At 42.5% G+C, this 16,242-nt stretch overlaps 1 protein-coding gene across 1 annotated transcript in view; it reads left to right on the top strand.

Annotated features, from left to right (window-relative positions):
• Positions 1–16,242, top strand: part of LOC140337135 (FRAS1-related extracellular matrix protein 1-like) — a 102,433-nt gene that overhangs the window by 59,972 nt on the left and 26,219 nt on the right. The window contains exons 23-24 of the mRNA XM_072420699.1: positions 8,377–8,641; positions 12,072–12,486. Of these exons, the coding sequence (XP_072276800.1) occupies positions 8,377–8,641; positions 12,072–12,486 (680 nt within the window). The remainder of the gene's footprint in view (positions 1–8,376; positions 8,642–12,071; positions 12,487–16,242) is intronic.

Below are 16,242 nucleotides of genomic sequence, written 5' to 3'. Positions count from 1 at the left end.
CTTCCTACCTAACTACCCCATACACAGCCTTCCCGCCTACCTACCCCATACACAGCCTTCTCACCTACCTACTCCATACACAGCCTTCCCACTGCTCCTTTTCTGCTGCATCTCTTTGTAGTTCTCTTGGCTTCCAATTCAGCTTAGAATCAAACTCATCTCCTGTGCTTTGCCTTCAAATTCCTCTACAGTTCTTGTCCCACTTACCTTTCTGACCTGATAGATAAAATCCCCCCTAGCTGCTCTCTTCACTCCTCCAATGACCTACTAATGACTTCTTCACTCTTAACCTCATCACACGCACGGTTCCAAGACTTTTCTAGAGCTGCCCCGACTCTCTGGAATGGCCTTCCTCGTCCTATTCGGCTTGCTCCTACTTTCTGCTCATTTAAAAGAGAGAACCCAATGCTTCAACCTCACCTACCCGTCTTCTTCTGTCTCCGATACGCTCACTACTTCCCACCATTCCATATCCCCCTCCTATTGTGTGTTACTTCCCCCACCTCTTAGATTGTAAGCTCTTCGGGGCAGGGTCCTCTCCTCCTCCTCCTGTGTCACTGTCTGTATCTGTTTCATTAGCAACCCCTATTTAATGTACAGCACTGCGTAATATGTTGGCGCTATATAAATCCTGTTTATTAATAGTAATAATAATAAGGGTTAGGCTGGTATATCATTATGCAGATCATGCATCACCTTAACACGGATCATCCAAAACTAAATATACAATACAGAGTTCAGGTATTATTAAACAGGATTTATATAACACCAACATATTACGCAGCGCTGTACAATAAATAGGGAATGCAAATGACAGACAGATACAGTGACACATGAGGAGGAGAGGACCCTGCCCCGAAGAGCTTACAATCTTTATAAGTAAAACAGAGACATAATTGTTAAAAGAGAAAAAGCAGAAATGTGCAAATACAAAAATTTATACTAAATATTTATTTTTATTTTTTAGAAGGAATTCCTGACTTAAAGTAAATTTTCAGGGTATTACATAGGCACAGTTATTATTTCTAAATGTTTATTATAACATAGCAATCTTGGAGTTCTGGAGGTGCAGAAGGAATCACTTGCACTTTATTTTTAATGCAGCACATAATAATGTAACAATGTGTCCAGGTAGCATGCAAAATAATTAAGATTTGCGTTGCACCATGCACATGGCACCATGTCTGCTTCATGTGTGTTACACCAATGTAAAAGATCTGCACTCCTCTAAGTGAATATAAAAGCTTGCAAACTACATAAACTGAGTGTTTTGCAAAGAAATCTAGAACACTCCAAATAAAGAATACAAAGATCACTACAAATATGTTCAGCCCTGCAACTCTTTATACAACAGGTACATTGCCAAGACTGTAGGGTACACAAAACCAAAACAAACCCAAAGTGCGGGTGAGTATGTGCAGCAAACATTCAATGTCTGTGCAAACATGCCAAGAGCTGGTGATTTATTGAATGTGTGCTTGTGGAAGGATGCTGCCAGTAAGAGATTGGCACAAGAGAGTCAGACACAGCTAATTCCCAGAGGGTGGGGGCAGGGAGAGTTGGCGGAGGGGGTCCTTGGCATGCAAAAAAAAAAAAAAATCCCCCCTCCCTCCGTTAATCGCTAATGCTACTTGTCCACAAAACTAGTGAGAAACCAGAAGTGCCATCTGCAAACTGCAATTCATAAACACTTTGTCAGTGTGCCATGCTCCCTGACATCATAAAAAAAATACAAGAGGCGACATTGTAATAAGGAGAGGTGCCCGTTCAGCCTACCAATTAAACGCATCTAATTTATTTTTCTTACAGCTGAGGCTTTATTTATTAGTAAACAGCTGCATTTGTTGTTTTTTTTTTTTTTGTTTTTTTGACCAGATGATAGCCAAATGGTGCACGAGATAATCCATTAATTCAGAGCAATCATCGGCCGTCTTTCTGCATGGTGGGAAACGGTGGAGAGAAAAGGTTGCCCGTATTATAATGCAAGAATAAACAAGGAAAAATAAAGGCGTGCAGTTGGCTTTTAATGCAAATTAGAGGTTAAGATGCTCTTCAGATTGAAAGTGATCGCCGTTGTGGCTTCGTGCGGGCTATTTTTCCCACGCTACGAAATGTAAAAGTCTAGGGATGGATGAACACTGATGGGTTTGCTAGGATTGTGGAGCTGATGTATAACGTTGGGTTTAAAATGAAAACTCTATGTTTCCCATGATTGTTCTCCTAAACTAGCCAAAAACATTTTACTGGTCAAATGAGCAGTTTTCAGGATATCTTCTGATTTTTTGCATAATGATAATGCACCGTTGCATCTAACCTGAAATCTGTGGACCACCAATGTAAAGATCTTTGCTTGTTTTTCCCTTGTTTTTCCACTGAGGTTTTTCTTCTTCCAATGACCCCCATTATAAAAGGGCCTTCTTCTACCGATGATCACCAAAGAAATAGAACCCTTCTTTAACCACTTCCCAATAATTTAAGAGGCCATTTGCTCCAACTAACCCCCACAGTATGGTGGTCTTATTCCCCACCACCACCAACATAAGAAAGCTTTTCCTCTCCCAGTGATTATCTTTCAGTGACCATGAATGTATTGGGGGTTCTTCTTCTCCCAATAACCACCATTGTGAGGTCCCCCTCTTCACCCACTAGCCACCAATGTGGCTTTTCTTTGGTCATACTGCTGGCTTATATTTGGTGTAAGCAATAGAGGGGGCAAGCAAATATACAAAGTAACTTTAGTATAGGGGTCCTTGGGACAGGTTTCCAATTGGGGGGTCCTTCTTCTGATTGTAACAGTGTCCCTATTCTCCTACTAACCACCAATGTAAGGTGCTCCTTTTCACCTACTAGCCACTAATGTAGCCGTTATCCTCCCATAGCTATTAATATATGGCGACCCTTTGCTTCCTTATTAAACAGTAATATACGGGGTCCTTCCTTTTCCAGTAAAAGGGGTCTTTTCTTCTCCTATTTGCCCTTTATGTCATAAAGGCATTTATACTAACCTTATAAATGGGGTACTTCTGATCAGACTTCCTATTCAAAGGGGTCGTTCTTTACTGACCATTAATGTAAGAGAGACTATACTTTCCTGTTAGCCAACTGTGTATGTTGGCTAACAATGTATGGAGGTGAATATTAACCTGCAGGTCAAGAATATGAGGGGGCCCTTCTTCTGACTGTAAGAGGGTCCTTATTCTTCCACTAACCACCAATGTGCAGTTTCCTTTTTCATCTACTAGCCACTAATGTGGTCTTTCTTCTCCCATTAGTCATCAATGTATGGCGACCCTTCTTTCCTTATTAAACAGCAATATAGGGGGGTCCTTTTTCTCCCAATGTAAGGGGTCTCTTTTCTCCCACTTACCCACAATGTAAAAAAGGCATTTATACTGACCTTATAAATGGGGTACTTCCGCTCAGACCACCAACAGCAAGAAGTCATTATTTACTGGCCACCAAGGGAGGGTCTTTACTTTCCCACTGGTCACTCATTTATAGAGGTCAGTCTTCACCTATGGGGCAATGATATAAAGGGGTTTCTCTTCTGAGGGTAAGAGGGTCCTTATTCTAACACTAACCACCAACATGAGGTGCTCCTCTTCACCTACTAGCCACTAATGTAGCTTTTCTTCTCCCATTAGCCATCACTGTGACCATTCTTTCCTTATAAAACAGTAATGGGTCCTTCCTCTCCCAATGTAAGGGGTCTCTTCTTCTCCTATTTGCCCTCTATGTAATAAGGGCATTTACACTGACCTTGTAAAGGGGTACTTCTGATCAGACTTTCTATATAAAGAGACCGTTCTTTACTGGCCACCAATGTAAGAGGGTCTTTACTTTTCCACTGGCCACCTATGTACGGAGATCATTCTTTACCAACGATATAAGGGGTCCTTCTTCTGCCAAGGGTTCATTTCTTCTGCCAATAACTAGCAATATTAGGAGCCCCATCCCTCCTAACAACTAATGTAGAAGGGCCATTCACCATTACCCTGTAGGGGGACACTACGTAGACCACCAATGGAAAGGGGGGCATTCACACACAAAGCATTGAGGCCCTTTTATTTAGTATTTTGCCCATTTACATGTACAGATATATATGTAGGATTATGGGTATCTCCTGTCCAAATGGGGGGAGCGATACAGTACATTGTTGTGAATTTTGTTGCTTTGTCACATAAAGTCAAATTTCTTTTTGTGCAATTTCCTTTGTAGGCACAACCGAAACCATAACATAAAACAATCTTCCTTTATTATGTTCAGTTTTGATGATTGTTTGTGTGCTTGCATGTTAAGTCGACTTCTTTAACATTATTTTTAAATTGGCAAATAAGTTAAATAAGATTTTGTCATTTATTTATTTTGCGACTTGAGGTTTTATGGTGCATGCTTGCGTTTCTGCTGGAAAGGTCATTGGCTTGTAAACAAAGAAACAGGAAATAAACAACAATCCTTTGATGCCGGTATCATTAGCGAGACGAGCGTGGCCACACAGCAAATAATTCTAGCCTTCCCTGCGTTTTCCGATCTTGCGCACGTTGAGCCTCCATTGAAGCGGGATTGTGCCACAGAGCCGTGAAGCGTGCACCGGTGCGGCCTGGGATGGCGTTCCGGTCTAACGGCTTGCTGTCAGCGTTGCACACCTTTGGGCTCCGCTCCCTCTAGTTTGCATTGTCGTGACCACGCATTCAAATCACTTTCAAAGGTTTTAGCGTAGAGAACGTAGCCAAAAACAGCTTGCCTCTCCCCAAGTTCTTTGTCAGTCATCACTTTTAATATAATTAAGGATCCTGTGCCAAAACCAATAAGCAGGCCGACATAATAAACCCTGCTTCTGCTTAACGACATGCAGGCTGGAAATGAGAAAAATTAACTCGTTCAGCCTTTTCATGAAAATGAAAACCTTTATTCCTTATATCTGAAATGTCCACACAGCTTAAAGTGAAACCGGCTAAACATTCTTTTCTTGGGTGAACACCACTAATGTGTATTTATTGCAGTATTTTCCCCAACTGGAGTGATTTTCCTTCACCTCCTGCCCCATGGACCCAACAGGAAGTAAAACACAATCTCAGCAAAATAAGGATATAACAATATGAGTTTATAACATACGTCGATGCCTATTATTATTATTATTATTATTATTATTATTAATAAACAGGATTTATATAGCGCCAACATATTATGCAGCACTGTACAATAAATAGGGGTTGCAAATGACAAGTAGATACAGACAGTGACACAGAAGAAGGAGAGGGCTCAGCCCTGAAGAGCTTACAATCTAGGAGGGTGGGGAAGTATCACACAATAGGAGGGGGATACGGAATGGTGGGAAGTAATGAAGGTTTTAGGAGACCGAACAAGATGGGTAGGTGAGGTTGAAGTGTTGGGTTCTAGAAGCCATTTTAAATGAGCAGAAAGTGGGAATAAAACTGAATAGGACGAGGAAGACCATTCCAGAGTGTCGAAGCAGCTCAAGAAAAGTCTTGGAGCCGTGCGTGTAATGAGGATATGAGTGAGGAAGTCATTAGTAAGTCATTGGAGGAGCGGAGAGGCGGCTAGGGGAGTATTTTTCTATCAGGTCAGAAAGGTAAGTGGGACAAGAGCTGTAGAGGGATGTGAAGGCAAAGCACAGGAGATGAATTTGATTCTGAGGTGAAAAGGAAGCCAATGAGGAAAAGCGGAGAAGCAGCAGAAGAAGAGCGGTGAGAGGGCTGTGTATGGGGTAGGTAGGTGGGAAGGCTGTGTATGGGGTAGGTAGGTGGGAAGGCTGTGTATGGGGTAGGTAGGAAGGTTGGGCCATGATTGGGTAATAACTGATAGCACTGTGTTCACCCATTACATACATGTTGCCATGTGGACATCAGCATGGGCTTAGATGTCTTCATGGGGCCGGTTGCCCCACTTATGGAGAAAGAATGGCAGAAATAAAGCTCTGTGATGCAGAACTATCACTATTTAAAAAGACAGCCAAGGCTTTTTGTGGATGATTGCATATTTTATTAAGGTGACTTTGGAATGGAGAGATAACAATTCTGATTGGTTCCCAGCTTTAACTCATAAGTAAATCTAACCTTTCGCATCATTCGAGATCATAAAATGAGGCTAAATCTTCCCAGTAGGGAAACTTGAAGTTTTGATGATTTCTAACTGAATCCAAAGCTGCAAGTAAGTTTTGCTGGGTGTTCCACTTTAAATGCATAAAGTTCAGAGTTTACTTTTATAAATGGAGCAGCCATATAAATCCCTAGCAGTGCCCCCATAATACAAGCCTTTGGCCTGTCCGTTCATCTTCTCTACTTTGCATTTTTAATTCCCAATCCTGAAATTCTACATTTCTCCCCTTGCACTTTTGTACTGTGTCACCTTCAACCTTTAAAGACCCAAAACATGTTTAAAAATCTTTAATCTGCCCTGTTATATATGATGTGAGTGCAGCGGGGGATGAGCCTAATTAACATGAATCGATCTGCACTGGCTGCTGAACCCCAACCGGTCAATACTAATTACACCCTCCGCAGCTAATTGACTTTTTGGGCTTTTTGGCATTATAAAGATCTTCTTCATTCCAATCCCCACCCATATTAATGATTCAAATCACTTAAATCTGCTCAGAGTCCTGATTCATATTTTATAAAGGTCCAAAAGTTCTCCTTTATAGTCATTCGCTTGTATTCTGGTTTTAAAGGGTCAGTGCACCCAGAAATCGTGCATTCAGTGAGTGCAAGATGCTAGAGAATAAAAGCTGAATGTACAAGGATCATGTTCATAATCCATCGCCATAAGGTTCCAGGGGCAAATAATTTTATTAATGATTCTACGTTTGATTTAGTAATCAGCAGTCTTCTGGTGAGTCTGTTGACATCCCCTGTCCTTCTCCTCCAGTGGTGGTGGTGGGTGATGTGATTTGGTACTGTTAAGTAAAATGATATAGTGGCTTATACCAGTGCAAAGACACGCCCCCGAGGAGCAGATCCATGAAGGTCTAGGTTTTTTTTACCTTTAATGTTGTAGTTTTGCTTCTCCTATCTCTTGAAGACTTTGTTGGTGAGGTCTCTGTACACCTGTTGTGTCTATTAAGTGGGGTATCCACCATCCCTGTGCAGATTTTCTGGGTTTGCACGCCTGCTGTGCCCAATATTAAGCACTCACTCAATTACTGCATTGTGTTCTTAATTCTGTACACCTGCTAGGCCCAATATAGAGGCTATCGCCATCCCCATAGCTGGGTGCCTAGGTCTGTACTCCTGCTGTTCTCATTATGAGGGACGGCCCCTATCTCTGCACTGTGTGGTTGGGTCTGTACACCTGCTCTCTCTATTACTGCATTACCTTCCTAGGTCTTTACACGTGTTGTGCCCCGTATGAGGGGTTGCTACTATCTCTGTACTGGGTTCCCAGGTCTGTACACCTGATGCGCCCATATGAGGAGCTGCCACCAGGGACATGCAAAGTGTGCCACTGCACAAGGGCCCTGGGCCCTCTTCAGCCAACAGGAGCTCCCACAAGAGAGCAAGCCAGTTCCACACAAGGGCCCACTGTTGGCCATGTCCACCGCTGGCTCCCACCATCTCTTCCAGATTTTGTATTTATTTTTGTTACTGAAAATAAAGGAACTCTAAAAAACCAAAACCATGGCCAAAAGATCCCCCTCTGGGACTCTACTAAGGGCAATATTAGTTGTCCTGTAGACACAATGCGCCTTATTTATTAAAGCTCCCCCAAGCTGGAGAGGAGAGGATTCAGGATAATTCCTGAAATTTTGGAATTTTTACAGGAATAAGGGATGAAGGTTTATCCTCCACTTGGCATAACTGTTTCAGTAACAACTAATAAGGAAGAGTTCCTTTCACTTCCCATTGGACCTGATTTGATAAAGCTCTCTAACGCTGGAGAGGATACACTTTCATCAGTGAAGCTGGGTGATCCAGCAAACCTGAAAGGGATCCGGTCCAGGATTAAAACATTAGCTAACAAAAAAGAAATCCTTTCCAGGTTTGCTGGATCACTCAGCTTCACTGATGAAAGTGTATCCTCTCCAGCATTAGAGAGCTTTATCAAATCTGGTCCAATGGGAAGTTAAAGGAACTCTTCCTTATTAGTTACTAAAACAGTTATGCCAAGTGGAGGATAAACCTTCATCCCTTATTCCTGTGATAATTCCAAAATGTTAGGTTTCCCTTAATTTTTGTGATTAATGATAGATAGAAGTTGAATCCCCTCAAAGGGCACCCTTTTTATCAATGAATTTCTTATAAAACATATTATAACTGATGCCCAATGTGCCAATTGTTTCTTTTTTTATTTTCAGCATGGAATGTTCATCATTTCGGATCCTTTGGTTACTTTGTCCCCCATTTTTGTGTTCCATAGGTGACATCGTTCTCCTCACCAGACCCGTAACTTTAACAGAGGGTGACAGGGTGACCTTGACGACAGCTGTTCTCCTGGCAGCAGATGGCACGGGCAAACCGGAGAGGCTGCTGTATGCCGTCTCCGTGCCACCTGTCCATGGTCAGATTGAGTACATCAATTATCCCGGCTTGCCCATCTCCAGCTTCAGCCAGTTGGATGTCGCGGCTCAGAAGGTCTGCTACGTCCATGACAACAGCCGCGAGGCCGAGAACGATTCATTCAGGTGAGATGGCTCGGAAAGGGTTAAACGCCCTGGAATGGCACCATATGCGGGAGAAGGGTACCAGCCGTGCGCAGGAATGAATAACGAGGCTGGGGAGGTCCTGCGTTGGGAATCTTAATGCCGTCTGTGATGAAGAATCCCCGGTACGACATGAAAAGTGGGGAATCTAAAAGCTGCAGATTGGTGGCGTAACGTATCCATAGTGCCCCTTCTGCAAAATGGAACGCCAACGATTTATATCAAGGGGCATCCATTCCTAAATTATAGCTTAATTCTCCATTTAAAAAAAACAACAGAGCAAAAAAAATCCAAAGCAGCTGCATGAAATCCTCTCGGTATGAAACATTCTGCTGTGTGGCTCTATTAAAGAGGACCTGTCTTAAATGTTACAATTCTGCATGGATAAATCCTGACTGTTACAATATATAGCAATTGTATCATCAAAACAAAAACTCTACATAATATTAAAAATCTGTGCATTCCAGTGATTTTGCCTTGACTGGGATTATGTCACCAGCAATGAGAAATCCATGTTTGCTTTCTTAAAGTGGACCTGTCAGTAACTTTACAAGTCTGTATTGAGTAAATTCCTGACATGCCACTTTATATGAAAATCAATTTTTAGAGCAAGTGATTTTATTTAGGCCGCAGGCAGGTGCAACATTTCTACAGTTGTCTCTCCTGTAGTGATAATATTGCCACATAATATTGCCAGTTCATGTACAGCACTAAGTAATACGTTGGCGCTATATAAATACTGCTTATTATTAATAATATATATTATTATATATTAATATTATAATAATAATAACATAGTAGCAAGGTGAAAGGCTGCAGCGGCGGATAATCAGTGTCAGATATTTGTGGTTATATGCCATCTGATGGAGAGGATAGACTATCATTGGAGAATCTGGGTGATCCAGCAAACCAGAAATGGATCTGAACCAGGATTCAACATTTATCAACTAATAGCAAATGACTTTTATTAAATCCATTCCAGGTTTGCTGGATCCCCCATAGATAGTCTTTCTTCTCCAGTCCAGCTTTATTCTACCAGTCCTAACATATGTCTCTTCTGCTGTAAAAGGCTTTTTTTGCAGATGATATGAATTTCTTTTTAACATTGTGTGCCAGAAAAAAACAAAACATATAGAGTGCATCAATGCAATACATGCACTCATCAGAATGGCATTCTGTTATAACAATGAAATTAAATAAAACACCTTTACCTGTCCAGAAATGCGCTCAGCACATAAGCCCTGATGAAGGCTACACTAACCAGATTGAAATTGCACAAATGGTGTCAGCTCTGACCTTTTGTCTGTTCGGACACTACCAAATCCCCCCTCCTCCTCTTCTCCATAACATAAGATTGGGGGGTTCTCAATAAGATAACACAGGAAGTGTGGTGGGTGAGTGGTGAGGGTTTAGGAGACAGAAGATGATGGGTAGGTGAGGTTGAAGCGTTGGTGTACAAGGAGTTTGGGGGTCTCAGGGGACAGGTAGGGGCGGATTTTGGAGATATGATTATCAGGTAATATTTTCTGCATCTATTGAACATTTAGAACAAAACACTTCCAACTGATATTTACAGCCTAGAAAGGGTAAATTAAAGTTGGCATGCATTTTACCTTTTCCTATTGCCCCCATATCCATTTTGTTGATTTTTGGGGTAATAAAGTCACCCCTACATTTAAGCAGAGCAGATCTGAGCATGGGCAGGACTGAGATTTGAAAGATTTGATGTTGAGTACCTTGATGTCGGTACCATCTGTACAAGTCATTCACCACCCGTTTAAAAACGTTTAATATATCTTGTAAAAACATCCCACGCTTTCCGGACGCAGCTAAGGTGCCGCCTGCCCAGCAAATGCCCCCCCCAAAAAAAGCAGATTTAAAAAATGGAGGAGAAAACAAAGAATGGGGACTCCTAAGTGAATTTCTCAGGGTGGGGCTGATTGGGTTAAATCGCAGCTGATTATTCCGCTGCACAGCTGAGGCTTCCCAAAATGTTTATCTTGTTTTGTAACCGGTGCCTTCTGGTGCCGGGCAGTGCCAGCTTCCCGCGCTGTCCTCTGCTATATTTCATTCTCACTATTTTTGGAGTCGAGCTGCTGTTTCCAGGTGATTTCATCAATTGCTTTTTTTCACATTTCTTTAAAGTTTACCCATCTGCTCAACACATGCGTAACTTCCAATCTGTCAGCGCTTCATCGCAAGACTCGGTGCCAGGCCTGGATGCGGCTCGCCATGTTGTTCCCTCGTTAGGTTACCAGGGATTTTCACAGATTTCTGGGCAATTGGAGAAAGGAAAATATAGATTAATGTCATGGCAAAGACTTGGTGACTATAGACATCCCCTTACCCTACCACCTGAAAAAAAGCATTTTACATTTAGCATGTGAAAACAAAAATCATGCATTTAACAAATTGGATTAGGTAGATAAACAATATATCTACAAAAAAAGACCCGAATGCTGTAAAACAATTTCTCCATGAACCTTCAAAAAGATTTCTGTGGAACTTATACTCAGTGGAGTCACAAAGCAGTTTATTGCATCATGGTAATATGGGGGTTGTACCTCCCGTGTTAACCATGTGACAGTGTTCTGCCTCCTCTGCTAACCATGTGCCAGGGTGGTACATCCTGTGCTAACTATCTGCGAGGACTACACCTCTTGTGGTAACGATGTGTCAGGGTTGTACCTCCAGTAATAACCATATGCCAGGGTTGTACTTTCTGTGCTAACCATGTATTAGGGTTGTACCTCCTGTGCTAACCATGTGCCAGGGTTGTATTTTCTGTGCTAACCATATGCCAGGGTTGTACTTTCTGTGCTAACCATGTACTAGGGTTGTACCTCCAGTGCTAACCATGTGCCAGTGCTAAATTTTCTGTTCTAACCATGTGCCAACACTGTATTTTCTGTTCTAACCATGTGCTAGGGTTGTACCTTCAGTGCTAACTATGTGACAGTGCTGTATTTTCTGTTCTAACCATGTGCTAGGGTTGTACCTCCAGTGCTAACCATGTGCCAGTGTTGTATTTTCTGTGCTAACTGTGTACTAGGATTGTACTTTCTGTAACCATTTGCGTGCATAAGTACAGACACAATACAAGCAAGCTGATATTTGTGATTTATTGTACTGTTAGCAGTGGCAGTGGATAAGCATGCCTGAAGAATATGAGATCTATGGATGGCATTAAATACAAGTAGAGTAATTGCTCTAAACTGTGACAACCATTGTTGGTGGAACAGGAAGTGAGGGTAAATCTGTCTTCTGGAGTTCTTGATAGCAGGAAAACCTAACACAAGTTCTGTCCTTCCTCACTCTATGCAGAATTACAATCTTACATTATGTATTCTTTCATGAATATGTTTTTCCATGAATGGCATTTTAAGCATTTATGTTTTTTTGTTTTATATAGTTTTACTGTGAGCAATGGGCTAAAGGCAAAAGATGGCTCGTTGACTTTTTTCACCAAGCGCACCGACCGCGTGCCGCCAACCTTACTGAACAATAAAGGTCTCCAGATAACTGAAGGCGGAGTGATGGTCATCTCATCCAATCAGCTACAGTTAACAGACCCAGACAGCCCAGTGGAAAAACTACATTACAAAATTATAGAATACCCCCAGTATGGGCAGCTATACGTGGGCGACCTCGTTCTGCAAGATAACCAATTCACTCAAGTTGAATTCAACAACCTCTTCCTGTCCTACCGCCACCATGGAGGTCTGGCGACATTGGACCGCTTTTCCTTCGTTGCTACAGATGACTTCAATAAAGGTTTCCTGGTTGATGGCCAATTGAAAGAAGATTCTGCAGCCTTTGTAATTCAGGTTAGTAAAAATCCAAGAAATTGAAATGTTGATTTATACCAGAATGTTGGTCCAGGCAACCCTGATATAAAATAAACCAAACCACATTTGTGTTCCCTCATGGGCAAAATTATTTAAGATGTAAATAATGCAATGATGGTTGTGCACCAATTCTAATTCCTAACTGGCTGGAGGATGCCTTAAAAAGGGCATAAAAGGTACGTGCCAGAGTTGGCTAATGCCCATTGGAGGCCTGGCTCCACCATTGAGGATCACAGTTTAACCCTCGTTCAGATTTGAGCACAAACTCAACTTCTTAACAACATACCAACACTCTTTTTTCACAGTTCTGTGACACGTGCATTTGTGTTCATGGTAATATAGGGTTGTACCTCCTGTGCTAACCATCTGGGAGTATTGCAACTCCCGTGCTAACCATGTGCCTGCACAAGCACAGACACACTGCAAAGACCAGTGTTCACAGCTCTGTGCTGTGTGCTTTTCTGTGCATTGTGTGTGATGTGTGCATTTGAGTAAACAGTACCTTGTGTGCTAATCATTTCAACTCCTGTGCTAACCATGTGTCAGGTTGTACTTCCTGTGCTAACCATGTGTCAGGTTGTACTTCCTGTGCTAACCATGTGCCTGCACAAACACAGACATGACACAAAGACCAGTTTTTACAGTTTTGTGCATTTGTGTGCATGGTAATATAGGGTTGTACCTCCCGTACTAACTATCTGCAAGGATTGCAAAACCTGTGCTAACCATGTGCCAGGGTTGTACTTCCTGTGCTAACCATGTGCCTGCATGAGCACTGACAAAATGCAAAGAGCAGTTTTCACAGTTCTGTGTATTTGTGTGCATGGTAATATAGGGCTGTAGCTCTTAAGATGCTAACCATCTGCTAGGTTAATTCCATCTACGATGGTGAGTTCCTGTGCTAACCATGTGCCAGGGTTCTACTTCCTGTGCTAACCATGTGCCTACACAAGCACAATACAAAGACCAGTTCTGAGAGTTCTGTGTTCTGTGCATTTGTGTACATGGTAATATAGAGCTGTACACCCTGTGCTAACCACTTCTGTTTATAACATTGCAAAAATGATACAATGTACCCAAATGATACAATTTTCCACAAAGTATTTCCAAAAAGACTTCAATAATAAAACAAGCAAAAGGAAAAAATAGTAGTAATAGTATATAAAAAATGATAACAAAAAATGAGAAAGAACACCAAAAACTAAACACCCCCACCCCCCAAAGAAAGGAGGGGTGTGATGTCTTCTTTAAACTGACTTCTAAAATATTTGTATAAAATAAATGAAAATTGACCTCAGCCTATAAACGAAGAATAAAATTCACGTTTAGTTTCCTGAGAACATTTCCTAAAGGAAATGAAATTTCAGCTCACATATTATTACTTACATTACGGCTCAGTTCTTTGGACCCAACAGCAGGTACTGCGGCTACACCGAGCTGGTGATGTAGCTGCAGACATCAATGTTTATGGCAAAATAAGGCAATTTCATCGTCTCCATACCATGATATAAGTATGATGGGAATAGAAATGAAGATATAAATCATATAAATTCTTGCATTGCATGAAAGCTTTAAAGTGAAACTGTCACCAGTTTTTTTATTCTTTGAAGTATTGGTGTGGTGCAGCCACTTCCCATGTGCATGCACTTCACCAATGGCTGCATGGCATTTCCCAGGACAGGTTTCTTGATGGTGGCAGCAATGGACCATGCTTATGTGAGTTGGCACTGTCCTTGTTTAGTCCTTGCTGACAGAGCAGGTGACAACACACATCCCATAATAAGAGGTGTTTGTCTCAGGACCCTAGTGGCAGGATCACCAGGGGTTATTCAATTGGAAGCTGCAGATTTTAAAATATTCATCAATTTGAAAAATTGAAGCCTGTACCTGGGGGAGCGCAGTGACATAGGGAGAAAGATATGAGCTGGTGTGCTGGGGAGGCGCACCTAGAAATAAGTACAGGGAGAAGTGGGAGGGGTTGAGTGGAAGGGGTGGAGCATAGGAGGTGATAAAAGGAGGAGGTAAAGGAAGGAGGCTAAGTTAAGAATCGAACAGCATCCTTCTCTCTCATCCTATTATTTTGGTTTAAAGGTTGGCGGTTGGGGTCCTTGGGGGCAGTATGGTCGGGAACGGTCATGGTGGTGGGAGGACCTGTCTTAGGTGTACCTCCTCCCAAAGTTGTGATGGAAATGGGTGTCATGGTGGCTCAGTGGTTAGCACTCTGACCTTTGCAGTGCTGGGTCCCAGGTTCAAATCTCGGCCAGGACACTATGTGCGTGGAGTTCGCAGCTTCTCCCTGTGTCTGCGTGGGTTTCCTCCGGGCACTCTGGAACTGACAGTTAAGGTGGGTGGGGAGAGCTTTTCCGGAATGTAAATGGAAATTGTTGTAAAATGTGATAAAAAGGTTAAATTTAATAAACGGTCGAAGAGGCCAATTTCTTCCAAATAGGTGGTCTAGGATTCATTGGGGTTGGTAAAGCAAGGGTGGAGATAAGTGGGGGAGTTGACATAAGCGCTGCCAGGTCATGATATGAACAGACTTTAGTGATTGAGTTTTCTCCTGCTTAAAATTCAGAGCTGTATTTTTGTTTAGTGTCATTCATTCACTGGAGATGTTTTCTTAAAGAACGTTCTTGAATAATCTGGACTTTGTGCCGTCCCTGTTGGTCATGTTTGCTGTAACGCTGCAGCTGGCACTGGCGAGGTGTTTGAGGGGGACGTGGGAGAGACTCAATAAGATTTTAAAGTAAATGACAGCCAATCAGTGGGGCTCTGTGGGTTGCCGACAAGCGCAATGCTGTGACCGGGTGGTAAACCCCGTCCAATCTGTGGGCCAAGATGCGGAATGAACGGCGGCGTTGACTGAACCGGACACTTCCAAATTATATGTTTTTAACAGCCTGGATTTATGGGCTCTGCTGCTCGCAGTCTCCTTTACTGAGGCTCCTGCGGTTCTGATGGAAATATGAGGTTTGGCATTTTGAGGAAAACCCCAAATTAGCATTTTATTTATAGGAGTGGAGTTTCTTGACCATTTATTGGTTTAATCTGTCAGTCAGCCGCCTGTGCCCCAGAACAGTGTGCCAGGAAAACTTGGTGCCAATGAGCTGAGCTGCATGCAAATATGGATGCATATAGGGAGAGAAAGCAGAATGAGCATTGAGATGACCTCAGTACTCTGCTGCTGCTCTTTTATTGTCCAATCAACAAGGAGAGCTGCATGCAAATCAGGGTGTAGAGGAGCGGGCACAGGTGGGAATGCCATACCCTCACTTTTTTCAGGAATCGGCACACATGCCCACTCCTATTTTGCAAGGTATTCTTTGGTGGTCCGTGGCTCTGGACAGTCCGCCAGGAGAAGGACCTCGCTGGGGAGGGGGGGCAGCAGCCAGAGCCGTGAACCATGTCTACCATATGGAATTGGAGAACCATGTCTACCGTATGGAATTGTCTTTCTGAACACTGCCCACTCTCCCATCGAGGAGTTTCTTCCCCTTTAAGTGACACATAGGCAGGGGTGTAGTGGAGCGGGCACGTCATGGATAGTACTGTGCCCTCTCTCTTTTTTTACGACTACACCTTTGATACAAATGTGCCAAATCTGGCCCCATTGTCCTTTTTTTGGCCCCCTAAGGAATCCTAAATATGAATTGCCGCTGCATTGAAATAGCACCGCTACTACAATTTCTGGAATCACTCGTGTCTATAGACCAGCGGCCTCTCTGCCTATGCGTG

This window comes from Pyxicephalus adspersus, chromosome 8 (assembly GCF_032062135.1).
Source record: "Pyxicephalus adspersus chromosome 8, UCB_Pads_2.0, whole genome shotgun sequence".
Lineage (NCBI taxonomy): Eukaryota > Metazoa > Chordata > Amphibia > Anura > Pyxicephalidae > Pyxicephalus > Pyxicephalus adspersus.
Note: the sequence above shows the minus strand (reverse complement) of the source record. Positions and strands in the feature narration are given on the sequence as shown.